The 18,989-nt window shown below is 33.1% G+C and overlaps 2 protein-coding genes across 2 annotated transcripts; both read left to right on the top strand.

Moving 5' to 3' along the window:
- The first annotated feature begins 7,349 nt into the window (after positions 1–7,349).
- On the top strand, positions 7,350–12,354 carry LOC147405409 (uncharacterized). Its single transcript, XM_086433157.1, has 4 exons — positions 7,350–8,045; positions 8,620–8,860; positions 10,489–10,606; positions 11,878–12,354. The coding sequence occupies exons 1-4, from the start codon at positions 7,474–7,476 to the stop codon at positions 11,967–11,969; spliced, it is 1,023 nt and encodes a 340-aa protein (XP_086289283.1). The 5' UTR covers positions 7,350–7,473; the 3' UTR covers positions 11,970–12,354.
- A 2,055-nt stretch (positions 12,355–14,409) lies between these two features.
- On the top strand, positions 14,410–16,389 carry LOC147405408 (HVA22-like protein e). The gene is made up of 5 exons (XM_086432699.1): positions 14,410–14,569; positions 14,654–14,680; positions 14,779–14,901; positions 15,016–15,208; positions 16,187–16,389. The coding sequence occupies exons 1-5, from the start codon at positions 14,523–14,525 to the stop codon at positions 16,202–16,204; spliced, it is 408 nt and encodes a 135-aa protein (XP_086288825.1). The 5' UTR covers positions 14,410–14,522; the 3' UTR covers positions 16,205–16,389.
- Positions 16,390–18,989: the final 2,600 nt, after the last annotated feature.

Here is an 18,989-nt window from a genome sequence, read left to right as displayed (position 1 = left end):
GTTAAAAGAATAGATCTCGAGTAAGGAATAATTCTTAGGGTATGAATAAGTACAAGGAAAAAAATCGTACGGAAAATAATTTCCTGAAAAAAAAATATGATTATATATAGATGTATGCTTGCTCATTTTTGTGGGGAAAAAAACATTTTTTTTCTAGGATAATGATTTTTTCCTTGGCGAAAAATATTTTTCAACCCAAATATTCTTCAAGAAAATAATTTGTCATATTTCATGTCATTCTCTTACAATTACTTCCACCCCCCAAACTAAAAATCAACTCTCTTTTTGACATTTATCGAAAGTGTAATCAAGTACAATGAGAGCAATTTTCCAGTATATTCACTTTCTCTCGAAAACATTTTCTCTACAATCATACATAAGTACAATACACTTGGAATGGAAATTTGCTATGAGAAAGGGCCTATTTGGAAAAGATTGTCTAATGGAACTACAAGATGAAAATTAGGGTTTGGTGTAGAGTTGACATCTAATTAATAGTTGTCAAATGGAGGTTAGACCTCTGACACTCTCATTAAATGGGGATCTAACCTTCATTTGATACTCATTCTCGAGTTATCACCTTTGTTACTCGTAAATTTTGCATGCATGATAAATAATATTCCGACACTCTTATTTATTTTTATTTTTTGTTTTTGTTTTTGTTTTTTGGCTTATCGTAGGTATCCCCACCCTTCAGGTGAGACTAATCCAACGGTCACACGTACCACCCCCTCGAAAAATCCCACATGCAACTGGTCGAGTCAAGGGTCAATTGGACCCTGGAGGGTGGCCCCAAGGAATTCAGAGCTTCGTGAGGGTTTTCGAACACTTGACCTACCCACCCTTTCTAAGGAGCTTATCAAGGCTAGGCTCCAACACTCTTAGTTTGAACATGAAAACGTGATTGAATTGATCTTAGTTATTCTTTGGGACAAGGTAAAAGGAGGAGATTTTAAAGCAAGAAAAAGATTCAATGAACTTAGACGAGTGTTACTGATTTTTAATGTCTTAGACAAGTGTTGTGTTTAAGCATTAATGTACATTTGTAAATGCTTTATCACTTATATGTATAAGGATCCATCGTACCAATAATCTCCGAGGGACAAGAACCCAACAATATGAAAATGTTTTACTTGGGTGGCTTTATGTGATTCAATTGAGTCCAAATCACACTCCATTACATAGATTAGGCCCACTTTCCATCAAATGTTCTTTTTTTTGGCTATTTCTTTTGGAAGTAAGGAAAGAAGGAGGAGAAGGTACGTTTGTGTTCTTTGACACTTTTAATGGTAAAGGTACGTAAACGGTGCCCATTCCTCTTCACACTAAATATCTATTTCTGAGTTGGGAATAAAGACGATTGAAAATCAATATAGATTTGGTTGATGTTTCCAAATCAAGGTGAGCTGTGAGAGAGCCCTGGAGTATTCCATTTAAAGAAGTCTTTATGAGATGTTACAATCGTGTTACAGGGATTTGTTTCTTAACTTAGTGGAAACTTTCCGAGAAGAGAATTACAATTCAAATTCAAAAAGGGACCAACTAGTTGCGTACTACTAACTGTTGGTTGCACACCAACCTTAAAAGATCTTTTATAATACCTAACCTTTTAAGATTTAAGTTTTATTTTAACTTGTAGTTTTGTATTATTTACTCATACTCTACTTTGAATGTATTTTGTGACTGATTTTGTTTGTCTTCTCTTTGTCTCTAACTTAATTAAGACATTGATTTTCTAATGTTTATTTAGAATTTAATCTGAACCTATATATTTCAAGAGAACGTAACTTTGTAAACATGGTTGCAACATTTTTTTTTATAATATTATTTTTGGAGTGTAATCATTCAAATGTAGTGTAAAGGGGAGTTTTTAAATGATGAATGTAATTGGTAACGGGTGGTGTGCAACTGGTCGGTCCTATTCAAAAATATAAAGATAAGAACCACTTCGAAATACTAGATATTTACTAAATCTTTAGAAAAACTGTTGGCATGTGGACCACCTAATCTTGCAAGGTGAATAGACACGTGCTTGTCATGTTGTGAAGGTGAATCATCTTTTTCGTCTAAGCATTATTGTATAATGTTGGATGGGGAAATTGCCACGTTAGATGGGTAAGGAATTCTAAAGAAAAAAAATCGTAGACAAAATGATTTCCTGAAAATAAATATGATTGGAAGATGTATGATTGCTGATTTTTATGAAAAATCATGATGACATTTTCATATGTCATCTTATTCTCTTACGATTACTTCCACCCGAAAAAATTATAATAAAAAAAAAAGAAATCAACTCTTTTTTTTTTTTTTTTTGACTTTTTCCTAGATGTAATGAAGCACAATGATCAATGTTCCAAGACACTCATTTGCCGTCAAAAATATTTTCTCTGTGATCATACATATCCTTAGGGTGATACACTTTGAATGGAATTTATTTATTTATTTTTTGTTGAGAAAGAGTTTATTGGAGAAGATTGTTCGAAGGAACTATAAGATGAAAATTAGGGTTTGGTGTAATGGCGACATCAGAGTAATGACTCTCGAATAGAGGTCAAACCTCTACCATTCCCACTGAATGGTGCATATCTAACCTCCATTTGATACTCATTTTGGAAGTATCACCTTCATCGCTTGCAGGAGTGGAGCTAGGACTTTTAGTCAGTGGGAGCTAAGTGATATCAATAGTCGATCAATAATGTTGATTTCTACGCAAGTGTCGATTTCATTGTAATAATAAATAAACAATGATTGACTAATAATCTTCGTAAGAGTAACAAAAGATTCCCACTAAAATCAAAGTTGGTAGGATTTATCAATAAAAAATAAAAAATAAACTTAGCTTAGACTTAATATTTCAAAATTTTATTTTCTTCAACAATAAAATCTCAAAAGTAAGAAAGGATTTTTAGGGAATGAAGATGATGGGTTCCAAAATTATTAGTTACATGTCAAATAATTTCAAAAACATCATTTTTTTTAAATATTTTCCTGATTATTTTCACGAAACTCTTTCAAATGTACCCGAATTGAATCTCCTTCGGATAATTGCCAAATATGAACAATGAATAATGATTAAAGATGAGGGCCCTAAGTCATTTTTATTAGTCTAGGAAATGAGGTTAATGGATCTAATATCGATCAGAACATGGAGGCCTAAATCACCAACTCTTTTTTTAAAGTTCAATGGGATTGCTATAAGGGATACAAATGCAAGGGTTCACTAATATCGATCAAAATGAGGGTTAAATTTTTTTTTTTTTTTCTTTCTTTCTTTTTTCTTTCAAAATATAGAATAGAGGTTGAAGGCCTTATGTCAGGGAGCAAATCCTCTGTAGCGTTTGTTACATGTCGCACCAACCAACGGTTGAGAGCGATCCACATTATTTGGAGAACGACATTGGTTTTTTCTCAAATTTAGGAACTTAGTGACCATCCATTCTAAAGTCTAAACACTTGATTAGACACACAAAAAATTGTTCTTTTTCGATGAATCCAAGAGGACTAAATGATTATTTTCTTTTCAATATGGTGTTTTATGCACATTTCAAAAAGTGCTACAGAAAGCTGTAGGAAAATCAAGCTATAGAGGATCCGCTCCTCTTAAGTCATTTTCCATTGATATGAACCTCAAAAGATCGAGGCCAAGGGCATCAATTTGAAAAGCACAAGGGTCTTTCTAATATTAGGGGGGAGGAGGTTAAATTCTTTTGTAAAGTTCAATGGAACCCATTAGTATATCGGCCAATTTGAAAAACACAAGGGGTATTTCTAATATCGTCAAAATACGAGGGGATAAATAACCGTGTATATATATATTTTCAAAAGGTTCAGTGGGGGCTTTGTAGGATCTCTCTAATATTAACCAAAACATGGGGTCTATATATATCACCAATTTTTTTTTTTTAATAAAGTTCAACGGAGCCCACATGTACATCATCCTTTCTCGGCTCCGCCCTTGGTCACTTGTAAATCTTGCATCCTTAGCATATATTACACCTTCGACACCATTAGATATACCAAAAAAATTGGAAAATGTTCAATTGACACGTGAAAATGTGATTAAATTGATTCTAATTACTCTTCGAAACGGAGTAAAGAAAGGATGAGAAAAAGATCCCAAGACTTAAAATTCGTTTCTGAACTAAACATAATGGTTTTAATGATTTTTAACATGCTTGAAACAAGGCATTGGTTATGGGATAAGCTACAAACAAATTGTTATTTCTAAGCATTAACGTGCGTTTGTATTTTTATATAAAGCGGCCAAAATACTTTATCACGAGGAATAAGAATAAAAAAATATGGAAGTGTATTACTTGTGTGCCACCCAAGTAAATCTTTGGAGATTCAATGGAGTTCAAATTACACTCAATTATATGTATAAGGCTACTTCTTATTTTTGGCTCTTTCTCTTTGAAATAACAAAGGAGTGTCAACATGGGAGATGTATGGAAGTGGTGCCCATTCCTTTGCAGACCAAATATCTATTTTGAAAATATCAGGGCTCATACGAACTTCATATCAACTCCAACCCACTAAATATCTATTTTGAAAATATCAGGATTCATAAGAACTTCATATCAAACTCCAACCCACTTTAAAAAATTCGAGATAGATATTTTGAGCATAAAGTACTATTTATGCATCCCTCTTGACCAATATGCCTATGTTGGAATTATTATTCTGATTGAATATGACAGTATACCCTCCTCTTGAAGAAACAAGTAAACAATACCCAATGAAAATTAAATTAAAATAAAATTCAAAAACACTTATAGTGATGTATCTGAAAAAACAGAAATAAAAAATGAGTGAGACTGAGATTAGAGTTTGACTATATGTCCTTAAGACAATATTCGCCCCACACTGGTGCTCACGATCTTTGACGATTGTCTCCCAAGATATACCGATCTTCTTCTTGTAATAGTAGCACTTCAAATTACAAGAACAACAAAACAACTATGATTTGCACATTCTCTTGTTTTATGAAACTAGTATGAAAAATGATCAAGAAAATTTTTATAAAAAATGAAATGAATGATGAACTATAAATAGAAGAAATAAGATAGTTAAACACCTATTAATGGAGGGACATGATTGTTAGAAAAGTAGATAACTTTTTGAAAAGGTTTTGTAATTATTAACATTTAATACACTTCTTTGAAGATGTACATAACTCTTGAAAAACATACATTTAATACACTTATTTAAAAAGTTGTATAACTCTTGAAAAATGTACATTTAATACATCTCTTGGAATATGTACATAATTCTTGGAAAATGTATTGTAGCTCTTAACAATTTCTCTACACATGACTATCATGAATAAGTTTTGTAACTACCCATGTGACTCTTGCTATGAATCCAAATTTTGAGACAAACCCAAACTCTAATTTATCATTTATTATTCCAACAGGAATTACTCAGGTTGATGATGGATTCAAAAATAAGAAGTTCTAGTTCTGAAGGTATAATATCAACAACTTAGTGTCCATCCGATGCATCAACTATGGTTCATGAATATCTCATCGTAAAGACCTAAAAGAACTTGAGTGAAGTCATATATTTATTCACACTCAATAATAATAATAATATTTTATCAAAATTTTACCAAAAATTGAAAATTTACCAACATGGTATGCTACATGTAACTAGCCAACCTACCTCTTTTTTCCAATCCAATGATGATATCCAAACTTTAGCTTTTCTCCAATATCTCATCACTTACTAAACTTGTTCTTATTATGTTCATTGAGTATGAACTCTTAGTAAAGAAATGAATCATATAATACTCAGAAGAAAAAGATGAATTATAAATAAAACTATCATAAAATTAGATGAAAAATAAAGTATTGTATGCTTCTAAAAATTTATATGTTGGAAATGAAATACATGTGATTTTTTTTTTTTTTTTGTTGAAAAAATTAACTTGATGTGATAAACGCTTGCAAAAACACATTTAATATGAGTTACCAAATTGGTTGATCAGATAGGTTATCGAGTCAAGACATCAATAATGTCTTGACTCTGAACTTCATCGATGATATTGGTCTGATCTATTGACAACCTTGTAAATCTTAGTGTTGATCAAGACGAATTACAAAATTAGCCCAGCATAAAATGGTGGACCTATGTTTGATCAAATTAAGGCAAATTTATACCTGAATCATTTAGTTATGTCCACATATTTTTTGTTATGAAATCCCTTCATTTTAAGGATCCAAATATAATTTCAACAATCTCAAATCTATTTGAAGAAGTACTCTCATCCCTCTGATTACATAGAAACACTTCTCTTAAAAGACAAGTCGAGTCAAATAATACCTAATTTATTTGTTAATGCTACTCTTATCTAAAATAAAACATTACTTAGGCATTGAGCAGATGGGATTCCTTTGTAAATGCAACTTGACTTTTGGACGATATCTTAACAATCCAATTAGTAAAATCTTTCTTTCTATACAAGCCTATCTCTTGTAAAATATTAAACTCAAATTGTTGAGATTGAATATTCAAATCATTGAGATCAATCATCCAAATCTTCGATCTCAACAATTTAAATCATCGAGTCTACCATATCTGCGATCCATGTTCAAGCGTTGAGATGACAATTGTAGAGAGTTTAATCGATCTCAATAATTTAAATTCTCAAAATATGTTTTTTTTTGTGAATTTGTTATTTTTATACTTTATAAATACATTAATAAAATATCAACGATTTTGCCTTATCAGCTATGTCGTTGGTGATGTATGAATGAATTTGTTGATTACGAGTGGTGACGAATTAAAAAACATGTTTTAGAAATTATAATGAAAATTTTGACGTAAGTTGCGCACGTGTGGAAAAAAATCGCTATTTTCAAAAGCAAAATTTTCTTTTTTTAAAAAATGTCCTGTACGGAGAGATAATTGGATAGACGAACAAAATTCGAAAAAGTTGGTGGTGACGATTATTACTTTATCAAGTGATCCAATACAGTACGTCTGATAAAAGAACAGATACAACGACAATAAGATGAACAGTTAGGATTGTACATCTCTCATATCGAGACAACCTGATTGGTAGGTGAGTAACACGTTTCCCGAAAAAGCTCAACGGTCAAGTGCGCATTTTATGAATTTTCGCTTCCGCGTAAGTTAGCACATTCAGACAAAAATAGCGGAAACGGAAAATGTCGCATTCAAAGCGAAGATGACAACTGGCACACGGCGCACGTTACCAAATCTCCTTAATGGTCCTACTTAGCGCCACATGGACGATCAACGATAATCTTTAGAAAACATGAACGAGTATTATTTCGCCACGTGTGATTTCACTCCCATGTTGTCGATCTAACTGTAACCCTAACATTGGAAAATTCTCTCTCTCTCTGTCTGTCTCTGTTTCTCTCTCTTCTGCGGCTCGATTCGATCGAAGAGGAGAGAAGAGAATTTGTTAATTTTATCTTATTTTTTTGGAAATTTTGAGAAAAAATGGGAAAACTACTATGTGATTCGACAGCCATTGCTGAGACCTTCCAAGCTTCATCACCAGCTCTTCCATGGAGAGATCCGAGCGCACCTTCTTTCGATCCCGTCAAAACCGCCGATATCGAAGATAAAACTACCTGGGAAACCGTTAGCGGTTTAGAAGACCAGCAAAAGAGGTATTTACAGAGATTACATACAAAGGGGGTTTTATGGAAGCATCCCGACTGCGTATCAAACCCTACAAAATCGACGATTTTCTTACTTTCTCATGGCGGAGATGTCGAGGCAGATGGGAATTGCCTCTTCACGGCTTCGCAGAAAGCCATGGGAGCGGAGATCAGTGCGAGAGATCTACGAGGGAGGACTGTGAGGAGGTTATTAGAGGATCTTGGATCTGAGAATGGAGGTTTGGAGAGGGAGTCGATCGATGCGGCGATTAAGCATCTTTATTCTCCTGATTTAAAAGTTGGTTGGGGGATTCATGTTGTTCAGGAGGTGAAACTGTTGGCGAAGAAGAAGGATCGTGAGGGTTTGGATGTTGCCATCAATGAGCTTGTCAATCTAGGGTTACAGAGGTATTGGACTCTTGATTTTATCTTTTCTTTGTGATTATTTTTACGGTTTCTTTTGAAAATTTCTTGTTTTATAGATCTGATTGAGGGTTCTAAGCATTTAGGGTTATTTATTTGTTAGTTTGGCTTATTTCTTTGGCTAGGGTTACAGAGGTATTCGATCCTTGATTTGATCTTTTGTTCGTGCTTTTTTAGATTTTTTTGAAAATTTCTTGTTGTATAGACCTGATTAAGTGTTTTAAGCATTTAGGTTCATTTATTTGTTTGTTTTGCTAGGCTTACAGAGGTGATCGACTCACCCTTGATTTGATATTTTGTTTGTGCTTTTTTAAGGTTTCTTTGAAAATTTCTTGTCTTATAGACCTGATTGAGGGTTTTAAGCATTTAGGGTTATATATTTGTTTGTTTGGCTAGGGTTACAGAGGTATTGGACTGTTGATTTGATCTTTTCTTTATTTATTTTTTGGGGTTTCTTCGGAAAATTTCTTGATTTATAGATCTGATTGAGGCTTTTAGCATTTAGGGTTATTTAGTTGTTTGTTTGGCTGATTGGTTGTATTTATATGTATAATTGAAGAGAAATCGCAGCGGAATCTATATATAAAGAAAGATGTACTGCTGTGGATGATGCGGCAAGTTGGGCTAAATACATGTCTATCTCTGGTTCTCCTGAAGACGAATACGATATCATCACGTTGCAGTATACCGAAGAGGGCTTATTAAGTGTAGATGAGAACAGAGAAGGCCATGCAGCTGCCTTTGGAGATGATATAGCGATCGAGAGTCTCGCTACAGAGTTTAAGAGGGAGATATATGTGGTGAGATGTTTAATTCCTGTAGAAATGTATTTATTGCTAGTGTTTTATTCTGTTTCATATTTGTATGATGTGTTTGAGCCTTGTATGTGTTTCTATGAAATGGGTATACTTGTATGCATGATTTTAAAACTCATCTTGACGTCTTGTTTCGTCCTTGAAGGAGACCGAGTCATCTCGTTCAACAATGAGACAATGAAGAACTTTTGAGCATGGTTTCACTGTTTGAGATGACTTGTTCATTTGTCTCGTTGGTGGAAGATACTGAGATGAATCGGACGAGTCGTCTCGGTCTCGAACGAGATTTAAAACCATGCTTATATAATGGGTGGTAATATGGTATATATATTGACATGCTATAACAACTTTATTTAACATAAATGGTGATCAATCGATGAAGAATTTATGTGGAGAAAATTGAGATATGGAAGTTGTGTTGAAGGAATATGTGGTGAACTGGAAATGATGCAAACTGATTGTAATAGAGAAAATTGCTTAATAGACCTGCAGTTGGGATGCGTTTCTAAATGCAACCTGAGTTTTTGGGCTGTATCTTAACAGTCCAGTTACTAAATTCTTTCTTTCTTAATACCCCCTCATGGATAAAATGGAAAACTCAAACCGTTCAAGTTGTCAAGATAAACAATTCAAATTGTGAATCTCAACAATTCATGTTGAAATTTCAATATTGACGATTTACATTCATTGATCTCAACAGTTGTAAAAGGTCAATCTTAATGATTGGAGCAAAGGTTAATCTCAATAATGTGAATTGTTGATCCTGACAATTTGAACCATCAATCTCAAGATTGAACTGGGGTGAGGGGAGCATTAAGAAAAAAAAAAGTTTGCCAGCTGGACTATCATGATACCACTGAAAATTAGGGGGGTATTTAGAAAGAAATTCTTCCATCAGGGTTCATTAAGTAATTTTGCCTATATGATAACAGTACGGGCCATGTTTCTGAAGCTACACTATAGGACACTTCTTAGAAGTGGTAGGCTATTATTTACGATGTAGTAACTGAGGTGGTGAATCCTATGTTTACCAATTGGATTGTCATGATACACAGAAAATTAGGAGGTATTTAGAAAGAAATCCTTCCATCAGGGTTCATTAAGTAATTTTGCCTATATGATAACATTAGGTGCCATGTTTCTGAAGCTACACTATAGGACACTTCTCAGAAGTGGTAGGCTATCATTTACGATGTAGTAACTGAGGTGGTGAATCCTCTGTCTTACCTCTTCAATATCTTGCCACTTGACAGGTCTTGAGTGTAGCACCAGAAAACCTTCTTTGAGTAGAGTGTATATGTTGATTTAATAATGTATATAGTTTGCAACCTTGATATTGATCTCACTATTTTAGCATTATATTTGTACTAGCATTGCACATTATGATTTTTTTTCCAATGTTTCACCTTGTTTTTGGAAATTTATTGGTAATTTTTGCATATTATATGATATTTGAAATCAGTGCAACAAGTATCTTAAACCTTGATTTTTTTTTTCTTGAAAATTTGAAGTTTATTATTCTATAATGAACTTCTTGAAGATTTGCAAGCAAATTCACTGGAGAAGTATTTATCCATTGCCCTTTTTTCTCATATCCACCCATTTATTGTCAGGTTCAAGCTCATGGGTCAGATGCAATGGTCGATGAAGAAAATTGTGTTTTTTTCCTCCCACATCGTCCAAGGGATCAAATTTGTGATGCTCCCTTTTTTCTCTTCATGAAAGGAACAGGTAAATGACAATTTATCATCAAATGAATATCCACTGTTTTTTGACTACTCTTGCTAATATGTTTACCAATATGATTGCTTTTGGGGTTGTGCATCAGGCCTTCGTGGTTAGAGTTGTGCTACACTGCCTGCATTGGACATTGGGACCAACACTGAGTTGACCTGTCAGTACGCAGATAACCATAGATTTATTTCCTTGAGATACAAGTTAGAAAATCAATGGTTCTCTATGCGCTGCCAGGTCAACTTAGTGTTGGACCCAGTGTCCAACGCAGGCAGTAAAGCATTTTTCTTGTGGTTATAAGCCATCGTCCATATGTTGTGATTTTCCACATACCAACAAAAAAGTAGATAAATAATTATTTTTCCCAATTGTTGATATGGCTGTGGTCATAAATTCAATTTAATTTTCCACCTAAACAAATTGATACATACAGATGTATCATATTTAATATTAATGATTTCCTTTATATAAATGTTATTTTGAATGGATGGTTTTTGTTGGTGTCATCGACCCTTCTATATACAACTTTACAATGTAGTTAATCTCAACTACAGTTGTGATAGTCTTCCCTCTCACAAATCTACTTATATTACCCTTTATATACAACTTTACAGTGTAGTTAATCTCAACTTAGGGCTGAAAATGTGTCAGATTTTATCCAAAATCCGAGTGATCCGAATCTGAATTTAGCGGGGTTTGGTTCCTTCAAGTATATCCAAATTAAAAAATGGGTCAGATATGGGTTGATGCCCCTTGACCCGAGTCGGATATGGATCCATTTTATATCCGTCTAGATCTGGATGATATATTACTTTGTAAGTTATATTTTTATGTTTTTCAAGTTATTTTCATCAACCAACAAGTATTGTACATAGTGGTCAAGGCCTGTCTCTTGATGTCCAATCTAAGGGCAGACAGCTTATACTCAAAGATTCTTGTCATGTAACTGAAAGGTTACATTGTCATGGAAATGTAGGCTTAATTGAAAGTGGTGTGCCAAGCAAGTTGTAAATATGTTGGGGACACCTACACATATCTTGTGTCATTATTTCACGGTTTACTCCTTCAAAACAACCGTCATATTATATTGTAATATATTTGTATGAATGTTTTGTTAGTGTTACATAGTTTTTTTGTTAATTGTAATATATTGTAATATATGTAATATATTGTTAGTGTTACATAGTTTTTTTGTTAATTGCAACTATTTTACTACAAATTCCATTATTATCTCTCGAGTTAGGTTTAAAATCTCTTTCATCATACAGGTTGGTGTGGCGCCGGAGCTGATCACTACGAACCCTTGATAGCCCACTCTGCTCCCCTTCTTTCCCATGAAAAGGCTGCCATTGTTCTTTGAGGATCCATTAGTCCTGCAGTTTTGTGGCTTAGAATTGACTAGAATTATTAGGGTTCTTTCTCCTTTTATGTTTTGGCCAGAAATCTAGTTCTAGGGATTCTTTTTAGGATGCGTGTAGGATTTTCGTAGCACAACTTCCATTTTTAACCAGTTTTGGTGGTGTCACCCATCAATTGTAGTAGTGGTATATTTGTAATGGTTCTGCCGGCTTCTGTTGTTGAGTTTCATGAGTTGTTGTTTTTTGGGTTTTTGGGCTCATCTTCTTGTCATATTTTATCATCGAAGCATTCTGGATTGCTACCCATTTGTTGTAACTTTTGCCAGATTTGCTCTATCAATTGATAGAGGTGAGTTATTTAATTGTTGGAAGTGAAAATTTCTGTTTGATGGTTGTAGAAGAGAGCTGCTCTTGGCACCCCAGCTTTTACTTATTACACCCTAAATAAAAATAAATAAAATAAGTGAGAATGGTTGAGAATATGAGTAAAAATTGGGGTGTCAATAAAAGCTCTTACTTTTTTCTTTTTCTTTTTCTTTTTTCCCCTCTAGATTGCTCTTTTTTGGGTGTAGGATTTTGTATACGAGCCTAATCATAATTGTAAACAATGACTAGGTGTTTAAACGAGTGTTTTAATGTTGACATTATAATTTGAGCCAAACCCAGGTAATGTTTGAAGGGTGAGTTAATGTTTAATTGGGGGTGAAATAATTTAAGAAATTAGGGTGTAATAAGTAAAAGTTGGAGTGCCAATAGATGCTCTTTAGAAGATTTGTCATTGTTAAATCAAAGAGACTCGTTAGGACCTGGGACAACCACTTAAATGCATTTATCAGTAATAAACAGATTTCATTGATTGAGCAGAGTATTAAATTAACACATGTAAAAAAAGAATTTTATTTTTTTCCCTAAAAGCATAAATTATCACTAATGGCATGGATTTAGTGTTAAATCATGCACTAGTGACTTTTTCTCTAAAAAATTAGCTTCTATTTTTTCGAGGATTCTTCAAAGGTAAGGCATTTAGATAATGGATTTTGGCCAAAAGGCGACTAAGAAGCACAGGTTTTCATGAATGGGGTCCCAATAATTGAAGTTGAATGATATTTTAATTAAAATAAAAAATTCACCTAATGACAATCAAAGCAACACCAGAGATAAATATGAGAGTTTCTATTGTCACACCAACTTTTACTAACAGCATCCCAAGATGTGTGTTAATTCTTTGGTGATTTACACATGAAAAGTTGGCGTGGCACTAAAATCTCTCTAAAGTATTAACGTATCCAAGATTTTCAAGCGAATTCCATTTTTTTTTTTTTTCAGCGATTAGAATTTGAGAAGTTGTCTTTGCATTAGTTTTTGTTTTTCAGTTCTTGTTTCTAAAATAGGAATCCATAATCAAGATATTTTCTATTTTAGCTTTAGTTATTTAATTGTTGGTTACATGTAATAGTCATGGACTAGTGTATTAAAAAACGTATTTTTTTTTTCTTCCTAAAACAAATCACTTACAAGCTCTTCTTTAACTTCCAAGATAACTTTTTTCTATCGATAATGATTTTCTGACTGTGTGTCTGACACACACCCTATACGTCCTCTGACAAAATAACACATATTTATGGGGATGTACAATTATGGGTATCTTGATGCCACCGTCAAGGGATGTATGAGACTGTGTGTCAAAAAATCACGACTCTTAATCTATTTAATCTTATTTTGATCCATCATTTTCTACATTGTCTTCTTTGTAAAAAAATTCTAGATTTTTCAATCCAAAATTTGATCATTTTATACTTCTTCAAAATTTCTATCTTGTCTTGAGATTTAAAGGTTGAAGAGTTGAAGTAGATAAAATCTTAAGATACTTGATGAGGGTTAACATTTTATCCTATGAAGTCGAAGAGAATTGATTTTTAGAAGAAAATCTGTGTTTTTTTTATTTATTAAAGGTGATGAGGGTGTTCAAGTCTTTTCCCCTTAGTCTGTGTAGAAACTTTCAAAACACAGGGGGTATCTCTAATACTTAGCAAAACATAGGGGTGCATATCTAAATCACTCTAAAACAAATAAAGGTCTGAGGTATTGTTATGATCTTAAGCCACGTGCAATATCATGGCTATGGCCCATCCACTTTGTGTATAGTGTACTTGTACTAAAGCTCAGCCCATTAAACACATCTCGATCCCAGTGTGACACGTGTCACCGATTCTATTACATTAAAAAAAAAAACTGAGACACGTGCCTTGAGCTTGAAGAAAAGTATACAGAGGGACGGATACATCGAAGTGAGATACAATTTTCATAAAACTTTCGTCTAGATCACTGTTCTGGTCGGTCATAAATCTAGATCGTCATAATTGAAAGTAAAATCTGATACTTTTGTTCTGATCTTGACACGTGTCCCCATCTTCCCTATATAAGACCCACTTCACATCTCCCCTCTACTCGCATTGTTTGCAAACTTCCAAACCATTTCTTTTCGGATTCTTGTTCACTTGTAACAGATTATATCTGTGTTATTTTCTCTTCTTTTTAGGCTTAAAACTCCAAAAATGGGTCAGTTTTGGACTTTTCTAACCCAAATTCATTCCCTTGCAGGGTAATCTCTTGAACCCATTTCTCTTCAAATTTTCATCTTTTTTTTTTTTTTTTTTAAATTTCTTGGATTTTCCTTTCCATGCAGGCCTGTGGTGATGCTCATGTACCCATTGTAAGTAGATCCCATTTTTTATATTTTTGTATATTTTTTTTTAATTAAATTTGAAAATTATAAGATTGGGTTGTTTGATTTGTTTGAATTTTGATCAGATATGCATCTGTTGTGGCACTTGAAAGCACTTCTAAGGTTGATGATGAACAATGGTTGGCATATTGGATCTTGTACTCATTTCTTACACTCATGGAAATGGTCTTGGAACCTATTTTAACTTGGTAAGAAAGAAAATAAAAAAGTTTGATGGGGTGACCTACCCATCTTATTTATATATGTTTGATTTGGTTACAAATGGTTTTTCTAACATGTATTGTGTGTCCATTTTGGTGAAGGATACCGATATGGTATGATATAAAGCTAGCATTTGTGGCATGGCTTGTGCTTCCCCAATTCAAAGGGGCTGCTTTTATATATGAGAGATTTGTGAGGGAGAAATTGAGACAATATGGTGGGAAGGTGGGGAAAGATCACTCTCCCAACCCTAAGGGGAGGAACAAGTTTGTCGAGTTCATATCCCCTAAGAAAGTGAGTTTGTGTTTTTTATTTTTATTTTTATTTTTTTTTCTTTTAATATGATTCAAAAATTATCTTTCACATCGACAAATCGTTATTATGGGACCCTATTAGGTTCTTGTTCACTATAAAGTATAAGGTCATAATCAAGAAATGAGGTGATCCAGATTCATCGCGACTATTTAAGAATTTTCATGTTTTTTTTTTAATCCAAAAGACATAATACTATATTAAGTACAATAGGATCAAAAACTTTAATACAAAAAATTCTTGTACCCAACTTGGAATCTAGATCATGTTTCATGTTCCATCATAAAATAGTTTAATTTGTTATGAGTTCTTTTTCTTATATAATAAAAAAAATGAAGAAGGATAGATAAAGATCTGACTCGAGGCAGATCGAATATCTTAGACAAGTTTGAGATAGTTAGTAAAATTCTTAATTACTTATTACAATCTTAACTTTCTACTAAATAATAAAAATTAACTTTTATTATAAAAAAAACTGCTCATCCATTTTTTTTTTTTTTTTTTCTAAATTACGTTATATGCAAAAGATACGTACAATGATCCTTACCCACGCATGGGTTCTATGATTGCACAGTGGTTCTTAATCATTTTTCATGAGTCCACAGATCCCGACCCATTCAATGAATTTAATTTTAATAATTTTTTGAAGAATTATTTTCTTAAAAGTTTTTTTTTTTTTTTTTTTTTACTTCCCTCAATTGATATTTTCAGTAATATTATATTTTCCTCCTACATTTTTTGACAACAAAATGAACCATTCTTCCATGCTTTTGCATTTTTATTCCAAACCAATCTCTTTAAAATTTTGTCATTTAAAAGTGTCAAAGTTTTAATTTAAATCAAGGGGTATTTCTGTTTATTTTGAATTCAGAGAGGTGGCATACATAATATCCAACATTAATAAAGGCTTATAATGAAAGATATACTAACTTTGAGAGATTTTTATTGAATGTATTGCAGGAACATGAGGCGTCATGAAGATCCTCCTCTTTTTTCTTTCTTGTAGTTTGTTTAAAATTGTGTCCTATGTAAGCGTTTTCTTTTGTAATTTCCCCTATTTCACATCTTTGGGCCGTCGATCTGTGGGAGAGAGAAACGTTGATGGTCAGGATGTCGAACATGTATATATTTAAATTTTTAACGAAAGATGGATAGAAATGGTACATTGTGTGTTCTTAAATCTTATTCTGATGTGTTCGACTTGAACGATGATCAAAATTATTTTGATGGAATGGTTTACCATAGCTCGAAGAAAAATTCTCACAAGAAAGTCAATAATGGGATTTCATTGAATTCCTAATCGATCGATCAATCAATCAATCACATGAAGTTGAGTGTATTAATTTAACGGAAAAAAAACTTTAAAACAGACAAACCACTTCAAAATTTTAAAGGAATCCTCTTCATTGGATTACACATGGTATTTTCAATGAGATATTCTAAACTTTTGCAGAAATGTAAGGGCGAGAAATAAATTCAAAATGCCATGCGTAGGGTAACGAGGAGGGTTCCTTCAAAATTTTGAAGTGGTCTGACCGCCTCAGAGTTGGCCTCCAATTTTACAAACTGTACACATTACACTAAAATGGTAAATTCCACCAAATGTTAAGGAAAATTTTGGGGTACCCTTAAGATTTTAGTGAAAATTAAAGATACCCCTTGATTTTCAAATGGACTGAATTAATTTGTCTTTAACCCTTTCCTTACTAAGATAACATGGAAAAGGGCTTTACTTAAGACTCATCCACCGTTGAAAAGACTTCGAGATTCATAAAACAAGACCTCAATGTATGTTACGAATCTCAAGTCTTTTTTCACTGGGGTAAGGTTTAGTAAGGCCTTTTTTTTCCTTGCTATCTTAGTGAGGCCAATGGGCTCATAACCAAATATCATCATACACATCCATTGAATGAGAAAAAAAGTTGAACTCTATTTGAAACAAATGACCTCCATTTTAAGATTTATTAGTTGGTTTGCTTCTCAAAAAATTGTGGTTTTAAATTATAAATTCTCTGTTTGAATTTAAAATAGAGAAGTCGTTCATTAATCCAAGATTAGAATACAAGGAGTCATCTTCCAATCAAATAGTTGATAGGTATTTACGATGTTAGTCGAGTTCCTTGCATGGTTTTAAAACTTGTTCAAGACCAGGATATGAGATGACTCATAGAATATTTAGAGAATCTCAACCATGCCAGAGGTTTTGATGTTTTTTCATTAGAAAAAATAATTAATTTTTAATACTTTAAATACTAGTAACTTATATGAAATAAAATTTTATAATCGAATATCTATTAATCAAATTTAGTTTTAGAAAGTCATTATTGGCACCCCAACTTTTACTTACTACACTCTAATTTCTTAAATAACTTAGAGAGATTCTATTGCCACACTAACTTTTACTAATACCACTAGCACACACTTGGGGTGCCGTAAGTAAAAGTTGATGTGGCAATAGAAGCTCTCATAATTTATCACAACCCAATTAAAGATTAAAACACACTCTTCAAACATGGCCAAGTTTGGCTCAAATTATAATCTCAATAAAAACATTATGACAACTCATTCAAATAATTTTAGTAGTTGTTTACAAGTATGATTGGGCTCATATAAAATCCTTAACCTCAAAAGAAAAAATCTAGCGAAAAAAATCTATTTGCACCCAAACTTTTACTTATTCTCAATCATTCACTTATTTCTTTATTTTTAATTAGGGTGTAGTAAGTAAAAGTTGGGATGCCAATAACAACTCTCTAATTTTAATAGGAAGAATAATTATATAAATATATATTTATAAAAAAGGTTATTTAAATCGATTTTAAATAGATGACTCCTTGGTGATAGACTAACACGTAATAATAACCATTGGGTTAAAAATTAATACTAGCATGTGCTTTGAGTAGAAGTTTTGTATAAATGTAAGAAAATGAAGGACTGTTTGCCTTGGATACTGTGTTAGACTCTCAAATCATTTATTTTTTAACTTGTATTTCAAGGAAAGAAATCTATGATCATCTGTGCACTGCCATGTCCAGGAACGGATTTACATTGGAGTAGTGAGGGCATTTGCCCTCAAAAGAATTTTTGAAGTCTATAACTATACATGAGTTATTGCGACATATAACAACGACGGATAAGAAAATCCGTTGTTATTGCCCCCCACAATTTTTTTTCTCTATTGGTTGCCCCCTATAAGAAAATTTCTTCTATTGGTTGTCCCTAGCCACATCAGTTCAATGTTGATCGCAATGTTCAACGCAAGCAATGTATCATGACTCAAAAACGCATATTCATATTTCTTATAAAATCTTCAAATCTTACTAAGACTGCCTAGAGAAATAATATATGAATTTGCACTAAGGGTATGTTTGATTGCACATGGAAAATAGGGTGGAAAATCAATTTTCAAGAAAAATGACATTTTTCAAATGTTTGATTGCACATGAAAATGGAAATTCATTTTCCACCAATCAAAAAGCCCACCAAAACATGGATTTCACTTTCCCACTCATATGGGTGGGAAAGTGAAATTTACCCATATTTTTCATTCCCAATTTTTTTCCACTCATATCTTCTTCTTCCTTACCACCACCACTACCATTACACTAATCTCCTTGTCGTCGTCGTCGTATCCGTTTCCGTCGTCGTCGTATCCAACCACCTCTCTCTCTCTCTCTCTCTCTCTCTCTCTCTCTCTCTCTCCTCTGCCACACCACTACCACGTTCTCCCTCTATCTTCCTCATCATCTTCTTTCTCACTTAC

The sequence above is a fragment of the Akebia trifoliata genome, chromosome 3 (genome assembly GCF_017979445.1).
Source record: "Akebia trifoliata isolate Shusen 1 chromosome 3, ASM1797944v1, whole genome shotgun sequence".
Taxonomy (NCBI): Eukaryota; Viridiplantae; Streptophyta; class Magnoliopsida; order Ranunculales; family Lardizabalaceae; genus Akebia; species Akebia trifoliata.
Note: the sequence above shows the minus strand (reverse complement) of the source record. Positions and strands in the feature narration are given on the sequence as shown.